This window comes from Phoca vitulina, unplaced genomic scaffold, assembly GCF_004348235.1.
Source record: "Phoca vitulina isolate PV1807 unplaced genomic scaffold, GSC_HSeal_1.0 scaffold25, whole genome shotgun sequence".
Taxonomy (NCBI): domain Eukaryota; kingdom Metazoa; phylum Chordata; class Mammalia; order Carnivora; family Phocidae; genus Phoca; species Phoca vitulina.
The window spans coordinates 18,135,899-18,157,602 of NW_022589728.1; the positions used below are offsets into that span (position 1 = coordinate 18,135,899).

General features: G+C 38.0%; 1 protein-coding gene across 9 annotated transcripts in view; it reads left to right on the forward strand.

Annotated features, from left to right (window-relative positions):
* The window catches only part of CSPP1 (centrosome and spindle pole associated protein 1), a 170,897-nt gene that overhangs the window by 116,612 nt on the left and 32,581 nt on the right, over positions 1–21,704 (forward strand). For all 9 annotated transcript variants that reach the window (XM_032421731.1, XM_032421740.1, XM_032421735.1 and 6 more), the window contains 5 exons: positions 3,510–3,659; positions 4,048–4,194; positions 7,109–7,213; positions 9,159–9,225; positions 10,232–10,349. In XM_032421731.1, the coding sequence (XP_032277622.1) occupies positions 3,510–3,659; positions 4,048–4,194; positions 7,109–7,213; positions 9,159–9,225; positions 10,232–10,349 (587 nt within the window). The remainder of the gene's footprint in view (positions 1–3,509; positions 3,660–4,047; positions 4,195–7,108; positions 7,214–9,158; positions 9,226–10,231; positions 10,350–21,704) is intronic.

A 21,704-nucleotide genomic window follows, 5' to 3' on the forward strand; every position in this document is an offset into this window, starting at 1 on the left:
ACATCAGATATAGGTAGTACTAAAATGATATTATTTCATTTATATCTGAGAAAGGAATATGGAGACATGTTAGGCATGCCAGTTGTCTTACTCTTTTTTTTTTTTATTATTAACATATACTGTATTATTTGTTTCAGGGGTACAGGTCTGTGATTCATCAGTCTTACACAATTCACAGTGCTCACAATAGCACATACTCTCCCCAGTGTTCATCTCTTTTCTAAACTTTATTAAATCATTGTTAAAGAATGCTGACATTTCTAAAACTGAATGATTTAATAAAATATTTGCTTTTTAGGCATAGAATGAATATTTCTAGATGCTTATGTGTTAGTAGAAAATCAATAGTTTTGGGGCGCCTGGGTGGCTCAGTCGTTAAGCGTCTGCCTTCAGCTCAGGTCATGATCTCAGGGTCCTGGGATCGAGCCCCGCATCGGGCTCCCTGCTCCGCAGGAGGCCTGCTTCTCCCTCTCCCACTCCCCCTGCTTGTGTTCCCTCTCTCGCTGTGTCTCTCTCTGTCAAATAAATAAATAAAATCTTTAAAAAAAAAAAAAAAAAAAAAGAAAATCAATAGTTTTTTTCCAAATGATATATTCTTGACTCATTATAGTTTGTAAATTATTAAAAATCAGATGTAATCACATTTTGCAATTATTTGCCTCATTTATGCATGTAAGCAAATAGCATTTAAAAATAGTAGAAATGCCCAAAGGAAGACACGAGTATCCAGGGTTTATTAAGCAAACAGAATTATTGAATACCCATACTGTGTCTGCTAGGGGTGGAGCCTGAGGTGAAAGAGAAGGACTCACAATTTCTTCTCTTCTCACCTCCACACCCCTTCCCACCCACCCTTAACATCCCATTTCAGATTAACCCTGTGGTCTTGGTGGTCTTCCTTTGATACGACTTCTCATGTTACGCTTTGCTACTCAAAAACTGGTGGTAGCTTTTCTTTCCTACAGAAAATACCCAAATTCCTTAGTCTGAGACCTAAAGCTATCCAGTCTAATCCCAAACTCTTAAATTCTTCTTAAAAAGGTTCTACTCAAATATGTCCTCTTTCTAATCCTAATTATTGTGGACTCTTCAATAAGGCAGTGATGTAATGGATATGCTCTTGTTGGTGACTGATCTAGCATTAGTCTTTAAGATGTATTTTTGGAGGATTGAAAAGATTGGAAGCAAGGGTATTTTACTAGACGGGCAACAACGGAAATGGATGGAAAGACCTTTGTAAGGATCGACAGAATGAATAGAGATAATGAATGTAAGAGAGTGGCATCAGAAGTCCCTACGGTATTGGCCACTCATGTAGCAGCTGATTGAGGGTCACAGAGTCACCTACTGAACTTGAAATGCCCTGTGGTATATGCCCATAATGACAGCAAGTCAAAATTATGTAACTCCTATTATACTTAACAAGTGTTAGCATGGTTTAGGGTAGAATTCAGGGGGGAAAACAGTCTTGAAATTATATAGCCTTTTATTATTTAGAAGGTACTTTTGCATACAGTATCTCATTAATCTTCAAACTCGCCAAGGAAGGTATTACTATTTCTTTTTTATGACATGCAACTAAAACCCAGGCTAAGACGCTTACCCATGGTGGCAGAGCCAGCAAATTGAACCCAGGTCTCCTGACTTTAAGTACAATACACAATACACACTTATATTTCTAGAGGTCTCTCAGAGTCTTTCCCTCTGGCAAAAAGTAGTAATAGGGGAAGTTTGACTATATCAGTTTTAGAGTAAGTTTAGCCTTCAGTTCTCCCAACCTGTAAATCCTCAGTGTACCTGTGAATGGATTGCTCTCGAATGGTGGCTTACATATTTTTCTTTAAGCAGCCCCTTAAAACTCTCCCTCTCAAGCAAAATCTAACACAAAACTCTAAGAAAATTTAAAATATCTAAATGGTATTTATTATTACTACCAACACTAAAGTGTCAGACAAGAAGTATCCCCAAACTTAAATGTCAAAAGAAATGTTATAAAATGTTCAGATCTGTGTACCAAGATGGCAAAATAAGGCTTAGCTCCATGTATGAATAAAAAAGTTATACTGTTAAAGTTAATGCAGCAGAAGTCTTCATGTGGTTAAAATCTGATAAGTAATGCAAATGAGTGTTTACATAACATTTTTAATTACAGCTTTAGAGATAATTTAATCTTTTCAGCTGTAAGATAAAATTTGATAAAATATTTGCAGGACCCTTGAAGCACCTTTGTATTATACAATTTGAAAACAACTGACCTAGATGATAGCTTTCCTCTTTCTGTTGAACTGCTGTGTAGCATTTTTGTTGGAAGGGCATTTCTGTGGATTTCTTCGGTGTGTGATCCATTTATGATTGTGACCTTTAATGGAGAAGTGACTTTGTGACTGTAAATTTTTTTTTTGTGTGTGTGGAATAGGAAGAAGGGGGAAATGAGTGTTAAATGTGAGGTTTTGTTGTATAGATCATAATTGACCTTTTGTCTAGGTGTATTGTATTTGAAGAAGTGATTGTGGGTACCTTATTAGTACTAAATATTAGGATTGTGCTTATTTAATAGTGTTGTTTGAAAAAAGTGTTGGAAGAAGCCCTAGCATGTAAAGTCATGGGACATGTAGGAAGAGTAAAGTTCTTACAGTTGAAAAAATTGATAACACTAGATATAACAGCCTTGAAGCTAGAGGAAATGTAGACAAGAACAATGAAAATAATTTGAATATCCATAACTATTTCATATTTAAAAGTAACTAAAATCTATTGATAACCTTAAAACCAGCATCATGAATTCCCAATACCTTTGCTGCCATTCTTCCTTACCTCATTCATGGAGGATGTAGACTGTATCTCAGGGTCCTCTTCCTTTCACATCTCAGACTTTGCCTTAGAATATTTCTCCAGAGTACTTAGCACTGTAGGCCCCAGGTGGCATTCAAGATGAAACTTAATTATGAACCCTTGTGGCTAAAATCCTTGTTTACCTTACCACTTGCCAGTAGATAGGAAAGAAGAAAGGGCATTCTGGGGAAGGGATTCTTGCAAAAGGAATGATTAAATGCTAAAATACTACACTGTTGTTTCAGGATACTAATCAAGCCAAGGAACTTTGAGACATAATAGTAATGATCATTATAAAGTAATATAATCATGAGTTATTTACTGAGTATTTGTAAACAGGAATTTTTATTTATTTTTTTTAACGTACATTGTTTCACTTCAGTTCTTTAAGTACTCCTTGGAGATATAGACATTAATAGCTCTTTTTACCAGATGACAAAACTGAATAAGAATGTCTTCTTAAGGTCACTCAGTGAGTAAGTATTTGGTGGAGCTGGAATTTTACTCATATCTCAACATTACATCATGTAGCCTCCCTAATAAAATATAGGAAACTGAAAAATTTAGGAACTTAAAAAGAGGGTATGAATGTTGAATTCATAGGATACTAGAAAATATTACATGGTATTCTAACTTTCATTAGTTTCCCAAAGTAATAACTAGGTTTAATTCTTTAGATTGAGGAAAAGAAACAGAGAGAGGAAGCAGAGAGAGAGAGACTAAGAATTGCAGAAGAAAAAGAAGAAAAACGGCTTGCAGAACAGAGAGCACGAATTCAGCAAGAGTATGAAGAGGAACAGGAAAAGAAAAGGGAGAAAGAGGAGGAGGTGCATTTTTTTCCTACTTTCTTTTTATACTTATCCTGTAAGTGAAATCTTTATTTTGACTTGGAAAGGTATTACAGAGAACAGTCCTAGAGTACATTTAGAAAATATCAGATCAATATTCATTTATTGGATACTATTTTATTAAAGTGAAAGACTAAGTTAAGAAAAGAGATTAATGATGACTTTTTTAAGCCAAAAATTAGTTTAGGCTTACTGGGATGTTATACAAGATGCCTAATACTTTATTGTTAAATAGCTTCTTTTTGTTACCACTGTATCATCTATATCTTCAATTTTATCTCTTTATTTCAGACAAATAAGACAGCAGATATTTGAGTGGACTATAGAATGTATGTATGGAGTGTGTATTTTTCTCTTTATTTTAAAGCAAAGGCTAAAAAATGAAGAGCTTATTCGGTTAGCCGAAGAAAGACGAAAAGAGGCAGAAAGAAAGAAGAAAGAAGAGGAAGAAAAACATAATCTGCAGCTTCAGCACTACTATGCAAGAGAAAATATAATTGGGGAAGAAACAAAGGTACGTTTAAAACCCCTTTCACTGTGGCCTTGGGAGCAAAAGAGGTGGGGGAGGGGAGGCTTTTGTTCTTCCCTTCCATCTTGCTACTTCATCTGGGTGCAGCACACTGGGCTTCCTGTACAGAGCATGTCATGTGCTTGCTGCTCTTTCCCCCCTCAGTGAGTGTAAGGGCTTTACTTACCTTAGTCATTCTTAATCTTGTTCTCGTGGTCTGTGGAGTAGCACCTGGCCAGCTATTCATGATAAGAGTAAGTACAGAAATGGAAAGTAAGTGTCTGGAAACTTTTGTAGCAATTTGTCAAAGTAATTCTGTGTCTGTTGGATGTGATAAGAAAGTTGGACTTGAATTGTGTAATGTCTTTTAAAAATTTTCATGTATTTAGTAATTCATTTTTACTGTTTTACACTTTTATCCTTGATGGATTGGAAATTAAAAAAGAAATTGGTGGGCGCCTGGGTGGCTCAGTTGGTTGGGCGACTGCCTTCGGCTCAGGTCATGATCCTGGAGTCCCGGGATCGAGTCCCGCATCGGGCTCCCTGCTCGGCAGGGAGTCTGCTTCTCCCTCTGACCTTCCTCCCTCTCATTCTCTCTCTCTCAAATAAATAAATAAAATCTTTAAAAAAAAAAAAAAGAAATTGGTGGCTCACAATGGACTGGTTTGAAGTCCATAGCTGAGACTGATTGATACTCACTGTTAGGTGTGTGGTGGATCAAAGAGGTTTTCTCTCTAGGAAGCCACTTGGCCCCTGTGAGGCTCCAGTTTACACCCTTGCTCATATTTCAAAGCTATTTTATATGCATATTTTATATGCATAAGTATCACTGGGGATTTGTTAAAAATGCATCTTCAGGTCTTATCCACAAAGTGTCTGATTTTAATAAGTCTGAGGGTAGTCCAGGAATCTGCATTTTACAAGCATTCTTAGGAGTTCAGATGTAGTTGGCCTGTGGACCACATCTTGAAAAACTCTGTATGTGCTATAGCTTTAGCCCAATTTAATTTAAGAAAATGGTTTTCAGAAGTTTAGATTTATACAGACATTATTTCTTCTAAGCAGCATTCACAGAAATACTACTTTTAACCAGTGGGCTCTTCTAGTGTATTTATGATGTGGTTTGGTACACTTTTCAATGTGTAACCTGCTATAGACAATGTGAGCCATTTTTGATGGGTTCAGATACACTATTTGATTTCTCACCCCAGGATTTTATGGTGATAGAAATAAGGGTTTACAGTTAGAATCTGCTGAAACATTATTTAAAAGAGAATTTATAAGTAACACCTATGTTTTTTGTTTGCTTTATTTATTTTCAGTGTTCTAGTAATGTTAGGCAATACCCTTCATTTTTAAAGTTGGATATATATTTGTTCTGCCTTTTAAAATATTATTCAAATGTCATTCATTCATTTTTTAAATTAATAGCATTATTTTTTAGAGCCATATTAGACTTGTAGCAAAATTGAGTGGAAAACACAGAGAATATTTTCTTGTAAAATTATTTAAAAATGAAAGAACATTTGTTTCTGCCAATTTCTAATTATGTTTAAGAGAAAGTGCTTTCCTTAGGAATATACAGTTTTATGACTGTTCTAGTTCAATTATGAAGTACCATAGTTTTAAACCAGCTTTGTTCCATTTAATGTATTTTGCTCTCAGTGATGTAGTTATCACTGCTAGCTATAATTTTTCTTTTATTTATGTATGCCTGATAATATATTTTTGTCCATTTTCTTAGTTTTTACTTTTGTGTCATCATTTATTTTTTATTTAGCTTGTGTATTTGGTTTGTTGAATTTGGTTTTATGTTTTTTTTTTAAATTCAGTTTTTTACCCTAATCAGAGAATTATAGTCTTTTGAACAGTGATACCTAGATCCATCTATTTTTATCATACCCAATATATTTGATCATATTAATTGAATTTCTGGATTTTTTTTAAATTTATGCTTCCTTGATAGTTATTTGTTTTCTTACTCTGTGGAGTATGCTTTGTTTGCTTCATCCTCTGTGGTCCTTTAGAAGGTTTATATTGTCGTTATAATTCTGCTTGTGGTCATCTACTGGTTTTAAAAGAACAGATTTTCTCATATATTTCTGATTTTGTCAGAGTCACCAGTGAAAGTAATATTTGATTTTGTACCATGCAAAATCAACAATTTAACATCCATACATATACTCTGTTCTGGCTGTTTTTTTTTTTTTTTAAACCAGATAATTATTACTGCATTTTGTTGGGAATTTGTTTTTTGCATTTTGATTTTAATATGAAATTGGGAACTATTTACTTTATTACACTGGAAACTGAAACCCTCTTTTATCTCTTATGGAGACATAGAATGCTGTTGTTATCTGGAACATTCCCTCATGGTGATGCTCTTGGTGACAAGAGATCTAGGTTTTAGATGTTGATTTATATTATTTTCCAGAAAAGAATTTTTGTTTTTTTGTGTTGTCCTGTTTCTTTTTATTATTAAAACAAGTGTTTACCTTAGTTCTGTTTTTTGTTTTTGTTGTTTTCCTAATATTTGGTATGGTATTGCTTTACTTAAGTTTGTTGGATTTTTTTGTTCTAATCTGAGAGTACTTTGGTTTTAATAACAATATCTAAATCAATTAGTGTTTATCATAACTGATGTTTTTGATCTTACATAATTGAATTTCTGACTTTCTTTTTGGTAAAAAGTGTTTTATTAAATAAAAGCAATAGCTTTCTGAACTTCCTAAGTGGTCTTGTTAACTATTAGGGGTGTCTGTGCACACAGGCACATATATATGTAGACATACATATATGTATGTATGTGTATAGACATATGTTGGTGTGTGTGTGTATATATGCATATGTGTTTATATATGTATGTGTTTGTATGTGTATATATATACATACATATATATGTATACTTTCTTCCTCCCAGCGCTTGAGACAGCCTTCTCCTGTAGTTCCTGCTCTTCAGAACAAAATTGCAAACAGACTTCAAAGACCTCCTTCAGTTGACAGCATTATAAGTTCCTTTATTCAGGTATATACTTTTTCTTTTGATTTGTTAATCTTAGCTAAATTAGTTTAGATGAGGGGAATTGAGTGAGTTTTTTTAATTCATCATATTTAGCTATGTTACATTTTTTCAAATCTGAAATACAATGGTTGCATTTATTTGTTGCATCAGTTGTAACTGGTAATACTTGGTGCCATAAAGTTTAAATTCTTTTGACAGATTATAATTTAGCAAATGGTTCTTGTCCAGCCCTCTCAAGAAGGCCTTTTCTTTGATAATATATTATCTGGCTACCTGTAATTATGCCATTGAAGTCCCTTATACTTTAGACTCAGCTATGATCAAAAAAAGAGAGCTGGGAAAATGTTCCAGAAGGGTTGATCCTTGAGTTGACTCTTGAAGAATGAGTAGGAATTTGCCATAAAGAGGAGGAGGAGATGTGCCAAATCATGGAAGGAAGTGGCACACACGGAGAAGAATACCCCATGGTTTGCTCTGGCCTCAGAATGCCTGACCAGGGTGGCAACAGAGGTAGAGGTCAAGACATGAGTAGCATGTGGTATGGAGTTTGACTTGATTCCCATAGATGAGTGGGTACCAAATGGACTAATAACCAGAATAGACAAAGCAAATGTTAGAACATTGCCCTAATCCCGCTCTCTCAGATTCTGATTTAGTCGGTCTGTGATAGATAATGAATGGTATGCTTTGTAATACTTTAAGTAGGAGAATGACATATGTCATAAGTTGGAGGATGGCCATATTTGTCTTACCTAACGTTCTCTCAGGCACTGGTGTGGAGATGTATTTTAGAGGTCGGGTAAGACCATAAACATGGAGAGAAGTTACAGTGGTTTTGCAGAAGTCCAGTTGTGAGACTTTCAGGACTTAAAGGCAGTGACATTAAGAACTGAGAATGGGTGACAAATTCAAGACATACTTAAGAGACACAAATAATGGCATTCACTGTGTGTGGGGGGTAGGCATCAGTGACAACCTTCAAGTTTCTTGTGAGATTTATATAGAGTGGGTGGTTGAAAATATGGGTTGTGGCTAAGGAAGGAGTTCTGGACTGGTTTGGAAGCCATTAACATTGTTCCTTGTCAGATTAGTACAGTTGTCTGGGATGGGTTTGGGGGAAGTAAAGAGGGCTGAGGATGGAACACCAGGGAATTAAATATTTAAGAGGCAGAGAAAGGAAATAGAGACAGAGAAAGTGATAGAGAATGGCAATATCAGTTGCTACTGGCCAATTAAAATAAGGGTGTAAAATGCCCATTGAATGTGTCACTTGGGGATCCCCTGGTGACTTTGGTGAGAGCTGTGGAGTGATAGGGTGTAGAAGCAAAGGCAGTAGCTGTATGGTGAGGAGTGAATGGGCATGAGGAAGTAGACACCGTGTTGCATCTATTCTTGAGAGGATGGCTATGGAGGGAAGTAGAGAAGGGACAGTAGATAGTGATGAAGGAGGAGATAAGAATGTTTTTTTAAGAAGGAAGGGATTTTTTTTTTTTAAGATTTTATTTATTTGAGAGAGAGAGAAAGAGAGAGAGCACGAGAGGGGGAGGGTCAGAGGGAGAAGCAGACTCCCTGCTGAGCAGGGAGCCCGATGCTGGACTCGATCCTGGGACTCTAGGATCATGACCTGAGCCTAAGGCAGTTGCTTAACCAACTGAGCCACCCAGGCGCCCCAAGAAGAAAGAGATTTTTAAGCATAAGCTAAGAAAAAAGAGTGATTGGAGGAGGTGGGAGTCACCAGATACAGAGAACAGGTGACAGGGTTGTCTTTGGGTGGAGCAAGGACACTTCCATTGTGATGGGAAGGAAAAATACATATAGGAAAGTGTATAGGTAGGATAGTGGGAAATCTGGTTTCTTTTACATATAGTTGCTTCAAAAAAATTATTCTCTTCAAGCTTCTGAGTAGGCAAGACATACTGAGTATATCTTTGTTATGATTGTTAAACAGGAAAGTTCCATATCCAGGGCACAGTCTCCTCCGGTACCTGCCAGGAGAAACCAGCTCCGTGCAGAAGGTAGAGTTAACTATTAAGTCTGTAACCTATAATATTTCTCTTTTAAGCTTTTTATTTTGAAATAATTGTAGACTCACAGAATGTGGCAGAAGAGCATAGTGAAGTCCCGGGTACCCTTCCTGCAGCTTCCCTCAGTGGTACTATCTTATATAGAACAATAACCAGGAAATTGACATTGGTACGCTCTACAGACCTCCGTCAGGTCTCACAGTTTTAACACAAAGTAATTGATGTGTGTTTGTGTTTTGTGTGTGGTTCTGTGCATTTGTATTGTGTATAATTTGTGTGACTACACAAAGTATAGAACTGTGGCATCAGGGGCGCCTGGTGGCTCAGTCAGTTAAGTATCTGCCTTTGGCTCAGGTCATGATCCCGGGGTCCTGGGATTGAGCCCCACATCAGGCTTCCTGCTCAGTGGGAAGTCTGCTTCTCCTCCCTCTGCCCCTCCCCTCTGCTCATGTTCTCTCTGTCTTTCTTTCAAATAAATAAAATCTTTAAAAAAAAAGGAGAAGAACTGTGGCATCACCACAAAGGAACTCTCTTGTGTGCCTCTTTATAGTTGCACTCGCCCCACCCCAAGAGTATTTCTTAAGTCTGGCAATTCCTGTATTTTCAGAAATGTGTATGTGTATCTTACTGGTATTCATAAATACGATCTGTATTTATAAAATATTAACAGCAACCTTCATAAAAATGTGTCTGTGAGCATTTTAGTTTTGTGATAAGTCTGGTTATGTTTTAATGTTTAATCTTCTGTTCATTTTTTTTTTTTTTTTTAAGATTTTATTTATTTGAGAGAGAGCACGAGAGAGCGGGGTGAGGGGATGAGGGGTGGAGGGAGAAGCAGAATCCCCGCTGAGCAGGGAGCCTGATGTGGGGCTCGATCTGGGGACGCCAGGATCATGACCTGAGCCGAAGGCAGGCGCTTAACCGACTGAGCCACTCAGGTACTCCTAATCTTCTGTTCTTATACCTGTCTTATTTTTTACTTACTGTGAATTTGCAGAGGAGAAAAAAAATGTAATTATGGAGTTATCAGAAATGAGAAAACAGCTTCGCAGTGAAGAACGGCGTCTACAAGGGCGGTTGCTACACATGGACAGTGATGATGAAATTCATATAAGGCAAGATTCAACTTGCGTTTTTTGTTTGTTCTTGTGTTTTGTTGTTCTTGTGTTCAGGAAAAGGAATTATACGTTAATCAGAACCTATTCAGTAATTCTACAGTTTTGGACCAGGATTAATCAGTCTTTATTGTAAAATCACATTTATTAGAATAGTTAAGTAGCATGCTTGAGAAAAGTTTTTAACAGATTGTTGGTGAAATTGTAATACTGAAATAGCCTTTTCCCCCAAAAGAAATATAGCAAAATAATTATATCCCAGTGGAGGGACTCAGTGCAACTAATCCAAAATAGTATATGATTTATTGAGTCTGTTTGTGTTTAAAGTATGTGGTAGGTTTTCTTTTTCTTGACTTCTTTCTTTTCTTTTTTGCAACGTAGCTTTTTCTTTAACCAATATGCTTTTACTTTATTTTTTTCATTTAAATTCAATTAATTAACATATAATGTATTACTAGTTTCAGAAGTAGAGGTCAGTGATTCATCAGTCTTATATAATACCCAGTGCTCATTACATAATGTGCCCTGCTTAATGGCCATCACCCAGTTACCCCAACCCTCCACCTCCCGCCCCTCCAGCAATGCTGTTTGTTTCCTATGATTTAGAGTCTCTTATGGTTTCTCTCCCTCTCTGATTTTGTCTTATTTTATTTTTTCCTCTCTTCCCCTGTGATCTTCTGTTTTGTTTCTTAAATTCCACATATGACAGATCTTACGATAATTGTCTTTCTCTGATTATTTTGCTTAGCATATTACCCTCCACTTCTATCCATGTCATTGCAAATGGCAAGATTTCTTTTTTTCTTTTTGATGGTTGAGTAGTATTCCGTTGTATGTATATATAGCATCTTCTTTATCCATTCATCTGTCACTGGACATCTGGGCTCTTTGCATAGTTTGACTATTGTGCACATTGCTGCTATGAACATTGGGGTGCCAGGTGCCCTTTGGATCACTAAATTTGTATCGTTGGGGTAAATCCCTAGTAGTGCAATTGCTGGCTCATAGGGTAGCTCTATTTTTATTTTTATTTATTTATTTATTTATTTATTTTTTTTTTTAAAGATTTTATTTATTTGACAGAGAGAGACAGCAAGAGCAGGAACACAAGCAGGGGGAGTGGGAGAGGGAGAAGCAGGCCCCCCGCGGAGCAGGGAGCCCGATGTGGGGCTCGATCCCAGGACCCCAGGATCACGACCCGAGCCGAAGGCAGACGCTTAACGACTGAGCCACCCAGGCACCCCGGTAGCTCTATTTTTAACTTCTTGAGGAACCTCCATACTGTTTTCCAGAGCTGGCTGCACCAGCTTGCATTCCCACCAACAGTGTACCCCTTTCTCCGCATCCTCACCAATATCAATCGCTTCCTGACTTGTTAATTTTAGCCATTCTGACTAGTGTGAGGTGGTATCTCATTGTGGTTTTGATTTGGATTTCCCTGATGCCGAGTGATGTGGAGCATTTTTTCATGTATCTGTTGGCCATTTGTATGTCTTCTTTAGAGAAATCTCTCTTCATGTCTTCTGCCCATTTCTTGAGTGGATTATTTGTTCTTTGGGTATTGAGTTTGATAAGTTCTTTATTGATTTTGGATGTTAGCCCATTATCTGCTATGTCATTTGCAAATATCTTCTTCCATTCTGTTGGTTGTCTTTTGGTTTTGTCAACTATTTCCTTTGCTGTGCAAAAGCTTTTTATCTTGATGAAATCCCAATAGTTAGTTTTTGCCTTTCTTTCCCTTGCCTTTGGAGATGTGTCTAGCAAGATGCTGCCGCAGCCGAGGTCACAGAAGTTGCTGCCTGTGTTCTTTAGGATTTTGATGGATTCCTGTCTCACATTTAGGTCTTTCATCCATTTTGAATCTATTATTTTGTGTATCGTGTAAGGGAATGGTCCAGTTTCAGTCTTCTGCATGTGGCTGTCCAATTTCCCCAACACCATTTGTTGAAGAAAATGTCTTTTTTCCATTGGACATTCTTTCCTGCTTTGTCCAAGATTAGGTGACCATAGAGTTGAGGGTACATTTCTGGGTTGTGTGTTCTGTTCCATTGATCTTTGTGTCTGTATTTGTGCCAGTGCCATACTGTCTTGATGATGACAGCTTTGTAATAGAGCTTGAGGTCCAGGATTCTGATGCCACCAGCTTTGGTTTTCTTTTTCAACATTCCTTTGGCTATTTGGGGTCTTTTCTGGTTCCATACAAATTTTAGGATTATTTGTTCCAGCTCTGTGAAAAAAAGTTGATGGTATTTTGATAGGGATTGCATTGAAAGTATAGATAGCTCGAGGTAGCATAGACATTTTAACAATATTTGTTCTTCCAACCTAGAGCATGGGACGTTTTTCCATTTCTTTGTGTCTGCCTCAGTTTCTTTCATGAGTGTTCTATAGTTTTTTGAGTATAGATCGTTTGCCTCTTGGGTTAGGTTTATTCCTAGGTATCTTAGGGGTTTTGGTGCAGTTGTAAATGGGATCAACTCCTTAATTTCTCTGTCTTCTCATTGTTAGTGTATAGGAATAGAACTGATTTCTGTGCATTCATTTTATATCCTGCCACTTTGCTGAATTCCTGTATGTGTTCTAGCAATGTTGGGGTGGAGTCTTTTGGGTTTTCCACACAGAGTATCATACCACCTGCAAAGAGTGAGAGTTTGACTACTTCTTTGCTAGTTTGGATGCCTTTTATTTCTTTTTGTTGTCTGATTGCTGAGGCTAGGACTTCTAGTACTATGTTGAACAACAGTGGTGAGAGTGGTCATCCCTGCCGTGTTCCTGACCTTAGGGGAAGAGCTCTCAGTTTTTCCCCATTGAGAATGATATTTGCTGTGGGCTTTTCGTATGTAGCTTTTATGATATTGAGGTATGTTCCCTCTATCCCTACACTGTGAAGGGTTTTAATCAAGGAAGGATGCTGTACTTTGTCAAATGCTTTTTCTGCATTCACTGGGAGGATTATGTGGTTCTTGTCCTTTCTTTTAATAATGTAGTGTATCACAATGATTGATGTGCAGATGTTGAACCACCCTTGCAGCCCAGGAATAAATCCCACTTGGTCGTGGTGAATAATCCTTTTAATGTACCATTGGATCCTACTGGCTAGGATCTTTTTAATGTACCTTTGGATCCTACTGGCTAGTATCTTGGTGGGAATTTTGGCATCCATGTTCATCAGAGATATTGGTCTGTAATTCTCCTTTTTGGTGGGGTCTTTGTCTGGTTTTGGGATCAAGGTAATGCTGGCCTCATAAAATGAGTTTGGAAGTTTTCCTTCCATTTCTATTTTTTGAAACAGCTTCAGAATAGGTATTAATTCTTCTTTAAATGTTTGGTAGAATTCCCCTGGGAAGTCATCCGGCCCTGGGCTCTTGTTTGTTGGGAGATTTTTGATTACTACTTCAATTTTCTTGCTGGTTATGGGTCTGGTTCAGGTTTTCTGTTTCTTCCTCGTTCAGTTTTGATAGTTTATACATCTCTAGGAATGCATCCATTTCTTCCAAGTTACCTAATTTGTTGATATATAGTTACTCATAATATGTTCTTATAACTGTTTGTATTGCTTTGATGTTGGTTATGATCTCTCCTCTTTCATTCATGATTTATTTGGGTTCTTTCTCTTTTCTTTTTGATAAATCTGGCCAGGTGTTTATCGATCTTATTCTTTTTTAAAGAACCAGCTCCTGGTTTCGTTGATCTGTCCTACTGTTCTTTTGGTTTCTATTTCATTGATTTCTGCTCTAATCTTTATTAATTCTCTTCTCCTGCTGGGTTCAGGCTTTATTTGCTGTTCCTTCTCCAGCTCCTTAGGTGTAAGGTTAGGTTGTGTATCTGAGACCTTTCCTGTTTCTTGAGAAAGACTTGTGTTGCTGTATAATTCCCTCTTAGGACTGCCTTGGCTGCATCCCAAAGATTTTGACCAGTTGTATTTTCATTTTCATTTGTTTCCATGAATTCTTAAAATTCAAGATTTCCTGGTTGACCCATTCATTCTTTAGTAGGATGCTCTTTAGCCTCCATGTATTTGAGTTCTTTCCAAATTTCCTCTTGTGATTGAGTTCTAGTTTCAAAGCATTGTGGTCCGAAAATATGCAGGGAATGATCCCAGTCTTTTGGTACTGGTGGAGACCTGATTTGAGACCCAGTATGTGATCTATTCTGGAGAATGTTCCATGTGGACTCCAGAAGAATGTGTATTCTGTTGCTTTAGGATGGAATGCTCTGAATATATCTGTGAAGTCCATGTGGTCCAGTGTGTCATTCAAAGCCCTTGTTTCCTTGTTGATCTTCTGCTTAGATGATGTGTCCATTTTAGTGCCTGGGGTTTTAAAGTCCCCTACTATTATTGTACTATTATCGATGTGTTTCTTTTTTTTTTTTTTAGATTTTATTTATTTATTTGAGAGAGAGAATGAGAGAGCACGAGAGGGGGGAGGGTCAGAGGGAGAGTCTTCCCCACTGAGCAGGGAGCCCAATGCGGGACTCGATCCCAGGACTCCAGGATCATGACCTGAGCTGAAGACAGTTGCCCAACCAACTGAGCCACCCAGGCGCCCTCGATGTGTTTCTTTGATTTAGTTATTAATTGGCTTATGTATTTGGCTGCTCCCATGATAGTGGTATAAATATTTACAGTTGTTAGATCTTCTTGTTGGATAGACCCTTTAAGTGTGTTATGACCTAGCCTGGTGATGGGTATTAAAGAGGGCACATTCTGCATGGAGCACTGGATGTTATGCACAAACAATGAATCATGGAACACTACATCAAAAACTAATGATGTTGTTTGGTGATTAACATAACAATAAAAAATTCTCAAAAAAATCTAATTTGTGTGATATAAGGATTGCTACTCCAGCTCTCTTTTGATGTCCATTAGCATGATAAATGGTTTTCCACCCCCTCACTTTCAATCTGGAGGTGTCTTTGGGTCTAAAATGAGTATCTTGCAGACAGTATATGGATGGATCTTGCTTTTTTTATCCAATCTGATAGCCTGTGTCTTTTGATTGGGGCATTTAGCCCATTTACATTCAGGGTAACTACTGAAAGATATGAATTTAGTGCCATTGTATTGCCTGTAAGGTGACTGTTACTGTATATTGTCTCTGTTCCTTTCTGGCCTATGTTACTTGGGTTCACTCTTCACTTAAAGGATCCCTTTTAATATTTCTTCCAGGGCTCTTTTAGTGATCACAAATTCTTTTAGTTTCTGTTTGTCCTGGAAGCTTTTTATCTCTTCCTCAGTTTTGAATGACAGCCTTTCTGGATAAAGTATTTTTGGCTGCATAGTTTTCTCATTTAGCACCCTGAATATATCATATCAGTCCTTTCTGCCCTGCTGGGTCTCTGTGGATAGGTCCCCTGCCAGTCTAATGTTTCTGTCCTTGTAGGTTATGGACCTCTTGTACCAAGCTGCTTTCAGGAATTTCTCCTTGTCTCTGAGATTAGCAAGTTTCACTATTATATGTCGAGGTGTTGACCTGTTTTTAACTGATTTTGAGGGGTGTTCTCTGTGCGTCCTGGACTTGAATGCCTGTTTCCTTTCCCAGATGAGGGATGTTCTCCGTTATAATTTGCTCCAGTATACCTTCTGCCCTTCTCCCTTTCCTCTTCTGGGATCCCAATTACTCTAATATTGTTTTGGTTTATGGTATCACTTACCTCTCGAATTCTCCCCTCGATATCCAGTTGTTGTTTATCTCTCTTTTTTTAAAGATTTTATTTATTTGTTTGACAGAGAGACAGCCAGAGAGGGGACACAACCAGGGGGAGTGGTAGAGGGAGAAGCAGGCTTCCCTCTGAGCAGAGAGCCCGATGCGGGGCTTGATCCCAGGACCCTGGGATCATGACCTGAGCCGAAGGCAGAGGCTTAACGACTGAGCCACCCAGGTGCCCCTGTTTATCTTTTTTTCTCAGCTTGTTTATTCTCCATTATTTTGTCTTTTTTTTTTTAAGATTTTATTTATTTATTCATGAGAGGCGGAGAGAAAGAGGGAGAGAGAGGCCGAGGGAGAAGCAGGCTCCCAAGAAGAGAGCCCAATGTGGGACTCGAGCCCCGGACCCTGGGATCATGACCTGAGCCGAGGGCAGAAGCTTAACCATCTGAGCCACCCAGGCGCCCCGTTATTTTGTCTTCTATCTCACTAATTCTCTCTGCTGCCTCATTTATCCTAGCAGTTAGAGCCTCCATTTTTTATTACATCTCATTAATAGCCTGTTTTATTTTGACTTGATTAGATTTTAGTTTTTATTTCTTCAGTATAGGCTTCTTTAGTGTCTTTTATGCTTTTTACAAGCCCAGCTAGTATCTTTATAATCGTTATTCTGAACTCTAGTTCCAACATTTTATTCATGTCCGTACTGATTAGGTCTCTGGCCGTCATTACTGCGTCTTGTTCTCTTTTTTGAGGTGAGTTTTCGTCTTGTCATTCTGTCCAGAGAAGAATAGATGACGAAGAGAACAAAATACTAAAATGGCAACAATGACCCCAGAGAAATATACACTAAAATCAGAAGAGACGCCACACCAGAAAAAATTTTAAAAAAAGAGTGAGAGAATATAATCAGACAGGTGAACAAAACAGAGCAATACACTGGATCCTGTGTGCATTTTTGTCTGTTTGTTAGAAAACTAGATTCCAAAATTGTAAAGAAAGAAAAACTTATATACATACAAAAATAAAGGATAGAATGTAACTGTAAAAATGAAAATTAAAATCCAAAAAAATTAAAAAAGGAAAAAAAAGGAATATAAACAGACAGATGAACAGAACAGAGCAATACACTATATCCTGAGTGTGTTTTGGTCTGTTTGTTAGAAGAAACTGCATCCCAAAATTGTAAGGAAAGAAAAACTTTAATATGTATACAAAAATAAAATTAAATACAATGGAAGGATAGAATGTAAGTGTAAATATGAAAAATAAAAAAGATTTTAAAAAAAGAGTTGATTCAAAAAATAAGAAAATGGTTGAAAAAGGAAAGAGCAAAAAAATTAAAATTGAAGTGCTAAGGAATCGTGGCAAAAAGACCATAAATTCTATATAGTGTTTTCCCTTAGCGCTGGAGTTTTGCAGTTCTGTGTGATCAGTAAACTTGGTCTTAGCTGGATATTCTTGGTGATCCTCTGGGGGAGGGGCCTGTTGTGCTGATTCTCAAGTGTCTTTGCCCCGGGGGGAACTGCATCGCCTTTGCCGCGGGTCCATGCTAAGTAAGCTGCTCTGGTTTGTTCTATGTGGTTTTGTTCCCTGAAGGCTTTCTGCTCTGCTTTAGAGGATGAGAATGAAAATGGCGGCCTCCCAATCTCCAGTCCCGGAGCCAGAGCTCGGGGCCCACTCCTCAGTGTGTCCTCATGCAAAAGCAGTCAATCACATCTGTTTCCCTGGTCTCCATCTGCACGAAACCCCGATTGGAGTCTCCAAACCCTGCAGCCTCCTATGGCACACACTCACACCGTTCCTCCCTGGGGGAGGAAGTAGGGTCAGTTCTGAATATATCATGGCAGTCCTTTATGGCCTGCCAGGTCTCTGTGGATAGGTCTCCTGGCAGTCTAACGTTTCTACCCTTGGGGTTTATGGACCTCTTGTCCCTAGCTGCTATCAGGAGTGCAGTCTCCCAACCGTTTGGCGGTTCGTCATTTATGGCAACACCATGCTGAGAGCCCACACCTGGGCTTTCTGATTGCAGCCCATCTCTCCACTCTGAAGTCTGGGAGCTCTGCCACCCCCAGGCACCCCAGGTCTTTCTGTGATCCTGAGGATCCAGAGACCACACTGTCCCACCTAGGTTTCTGCCCCGTTTTACCACCTTAGCATGCCTCTCAGGCAGGGCCGTCCCTCACTGGAGCCGACTTCTAAAAGTTCTGATTTTGTGCTTGGCTGCTATATCAGTTTCTGGTGTTGGCTTCGGGAGGCTCCCCACCCCCCCCTCGCCCCACGGTTTATCTTCCCATATATAGTTTCAGATTCACTTCTCTGCACATTCTACCTTGCAGAAAGTGGTCACTTTTCTATTTGTAGAGTTGCAGCTATTCTTTCCTTAGATCTCTGGTTGAGTTTACAGGTGTTCAGAATGATTTGATAGCTACTAGTTGAATTCCTGGAACCAGACAAAACTAAGGTCTCCTATTCCTCTGCCATCTTGGACTATCTCCACCAATATTCTCTTAGATTCACATTCTTGAATTATATGTAGATTAAGTTCCCTTCATAAAACATTTATCCATACCTGTTCAGTCTTTTCACTGCAAAAATATGGGATATTTAATGAATATTTAACCTAATATAAAACATTTAAATTGATGTCTTAACTGTCCTTCCTTACTGTCAACAATATATTTATGGTGATGATGATGGTGGTGGTGGTGACAGAGATGTTGAGATTGGGGAGGAAGAAAGAAGTAGCACTTTTTTAAAAAAATATTTATTAGAGAGTGAGAGAGAAAGAGAGCACGAGTGGGGTGGAGAGGCAGGGGGAGAGAGAGAAACACACTCCCTGCTGAGCAGGGAGCCTGACACAGGGCTCGATTCCAGGACCCTGGGATCATGACCTGAGCTGAAGGTAGACGCTTAACCAACCAAGCCACCCAGGCGCCCTGAAGTAGCACTTTCTTGAAGGAAAACCAGAAATACTGGCCCTAATCATGAAATGTTTAATAGGATTAGACTCAATAAAAAATGAGTTTGGGGCGGGCATACCATTCTTCCAGCTCTATCTTAGAATGGACTTTTTTGTCTCACCACAGAAATCAGTGAATGAAAATAATTGACTGATTTCAGTCCGTATGTACACAAGGCAAATGGGTGCAGAAGTTGCTTTGTAAGCTAATCTAAGTGGTAGGGAAGTCCATGCTGGGAAGAAGATAATTGAAACAAGACTAGAAATAGGAAATTATGAAAACATTCTCTTTACTTTCCCATTTTTAGTCTTCTACAAAATCAGGCACAGAAATTTAGTCTTTCAGGGGGAAAATGATATAGGAATGGACAACTTCAGAGTTGGAATAATCATAGACAGTTACATTTTAAAGCTGTTTTTTACATTTTCCATCAACAGTCTATTTTCTAAAATACAGACTATCAAACATTTCTGATCATTTTTGCCAAAAGGACTCATAAATTTTTTTAAAGTAGTGTTCTTCAAATTGCAGAGCAGTTTTGTTCAAAATAAACTTTTATTTATTTTGGCATCATTTTAGATTAAAAGAAAAGTTGCAGACATAGTACAGAGTTTCCGTATGCCCCTCACTTAGTTTTCCCAGTTGTTAACATCTTGTGTTACTGGAGTATGACTGTCACTAAAAAACTGATGTTGGAACATTACTACTAAGTTCTAGACTTTTAAGACTTCTCTAGTTTTTCCATTAATGTTCTCTTTCTATTCCAGAATCTAATCAATGTAGGTACCACATTGCATTTAGTTGTCATGTCTCCTAGTCTCCTCTGGTCTGGGACAGTTTCTTAGTCTTTACTTGTTTTCATGACTGTGTCAGTCTAGAGGGGTATTGGCCAGGTAGAATTCTATAGAATATCCCCTAGTCTGGGTTTGTCTGAAGTTTACTCATGATTAGACTGGTATTAAGGGTTTTTGGAAAGAATAGCACAGGGTGGATGGCCTTCTCATCACATCATATAATGGTGGTATGTGGCATCTACATAGACATTCCTGGGGATGGGAACCTTCATCATTTGGTTAAAGTAGAATTTGCCAGGTTTCTCTGCTGCAGTTACTATTCTTAGGACATGACTCAATGAATTTGGCATACTCACAAGAATGGGTAGGAGGTAGGATTAAGCTCCATAGCCTGTAGAGGGGCTTAGTTATCTATCTATATATTTTTTAGAATTCTTTAGTAAGAAAGATTTGTCCCTTCTTGGCGTGCTTGAGTAGTCCAGTTGGTCGAGCATCAGACTCGATTTTGGCTCAGGTCGTGGTCTTGGGGTCATGCGATTGAGCCCCATGTTGGGCTCTGAGCTCAGTGGGGAGTCTGCTTCTCTCCCTCTCCTTCTGCCCCTCCCCTGCTCATGCTCTCACACGCTCTCTCTCTTTCTCTCTCTAAAATAAATAAATCTTAAAAAAAATGGTCCCTTCTCTTCCCTTTATTTATTCAATCATTTATCACACATTTATCACATATCACTTTTGATTCATGTATATTTATTTTGTACTTTGGGGTATAATCCATTGTCCATTTTTTTGAGCACTTCCTTCCTTTTTGGTATTACAAGAGACACTCCAGGATGCTCTTGTATTTCCCCTACCCCAGCCCTGAAATCCGCTATTTCTCCAGGAAGCCATGGTTCCTCTTGGAGAATGGTATTTAGAAACCAAGCTCTGGATGCTGGATGTGCTTTCTGGGTGTCTTTGCGTCTGGGCCCTGTTTAGTGGACAGAGCTAGATAATATATGTGTACTAAGAAACAGATCTGTCATTGTTCCTGGCCTATCATTTTGTATTTCTGTGAAATTTATACTGAGGTTTAAGACTCTAATCCAGTATGTGGTAGGATTTTAATGTCACAGCTTAATCTCCAAGCATGTTTAGCTAAGTAAACACAGTGAGAAAATTTCAAAAGTACGGAATGGCTAGGTAATGAAATGATAACCCAAGGCGGTAATTTTCAGTGAATAGTTCTATGTTATTTATTAACTACTTCTAAGTAGTTGAGAGGTCAGTATAGTTTTTCTTTATTTACTTTTATGATGTTATAAATGTCTTAACTGTTGCAGCTTTACATATTCAAAGATGCATGTTTAATTCAGTATAGTGGGTTATTGACATTAATTTTCTTTCATAAATTGAACACTGTACTCTCTTTTGGCAAACCAGTATAAGAGAGAGAAACCAGACAGCTTTTCAATTTTCTCATTTGCAAGTGATAGCAATAATTTCTACCCCATGAGGTTTTAGTGAAGCATAAATACATGTATGTATTTGAAAGTACCTTGTAAATTCTACATGCTAACTTAGAGAATATATGTTAGATTGCCATCATTTAACAAGAATTGGTTAAATACATTTACTCTGGTATAATTTTTAATATGTATCATAATCAGAGACATCTCAGAGTTGATTATTCCAATTTTATAAATTGTTTCACAACAAGAATCTCCTATTCATTAATTAAGCTCACAATATTGAGCTCTTACTTTGTGTTAGGCACAAAACAAACATTAGCCAGCCCACATCCAAAGAGATCTAATAATCTAATTCCTAACTTAGTAGCCTATTTAACTTTTAGCAGTAATGGAAACTAGGCAGGAGTCCAGTTCACTAGAAGTCTTTGTCAGCCTTGACGAGGTACTTTTGTGATTTGTTATCCTCACCTCGAAAGGAAACTCCAGGAGAGCAGTAGTATTG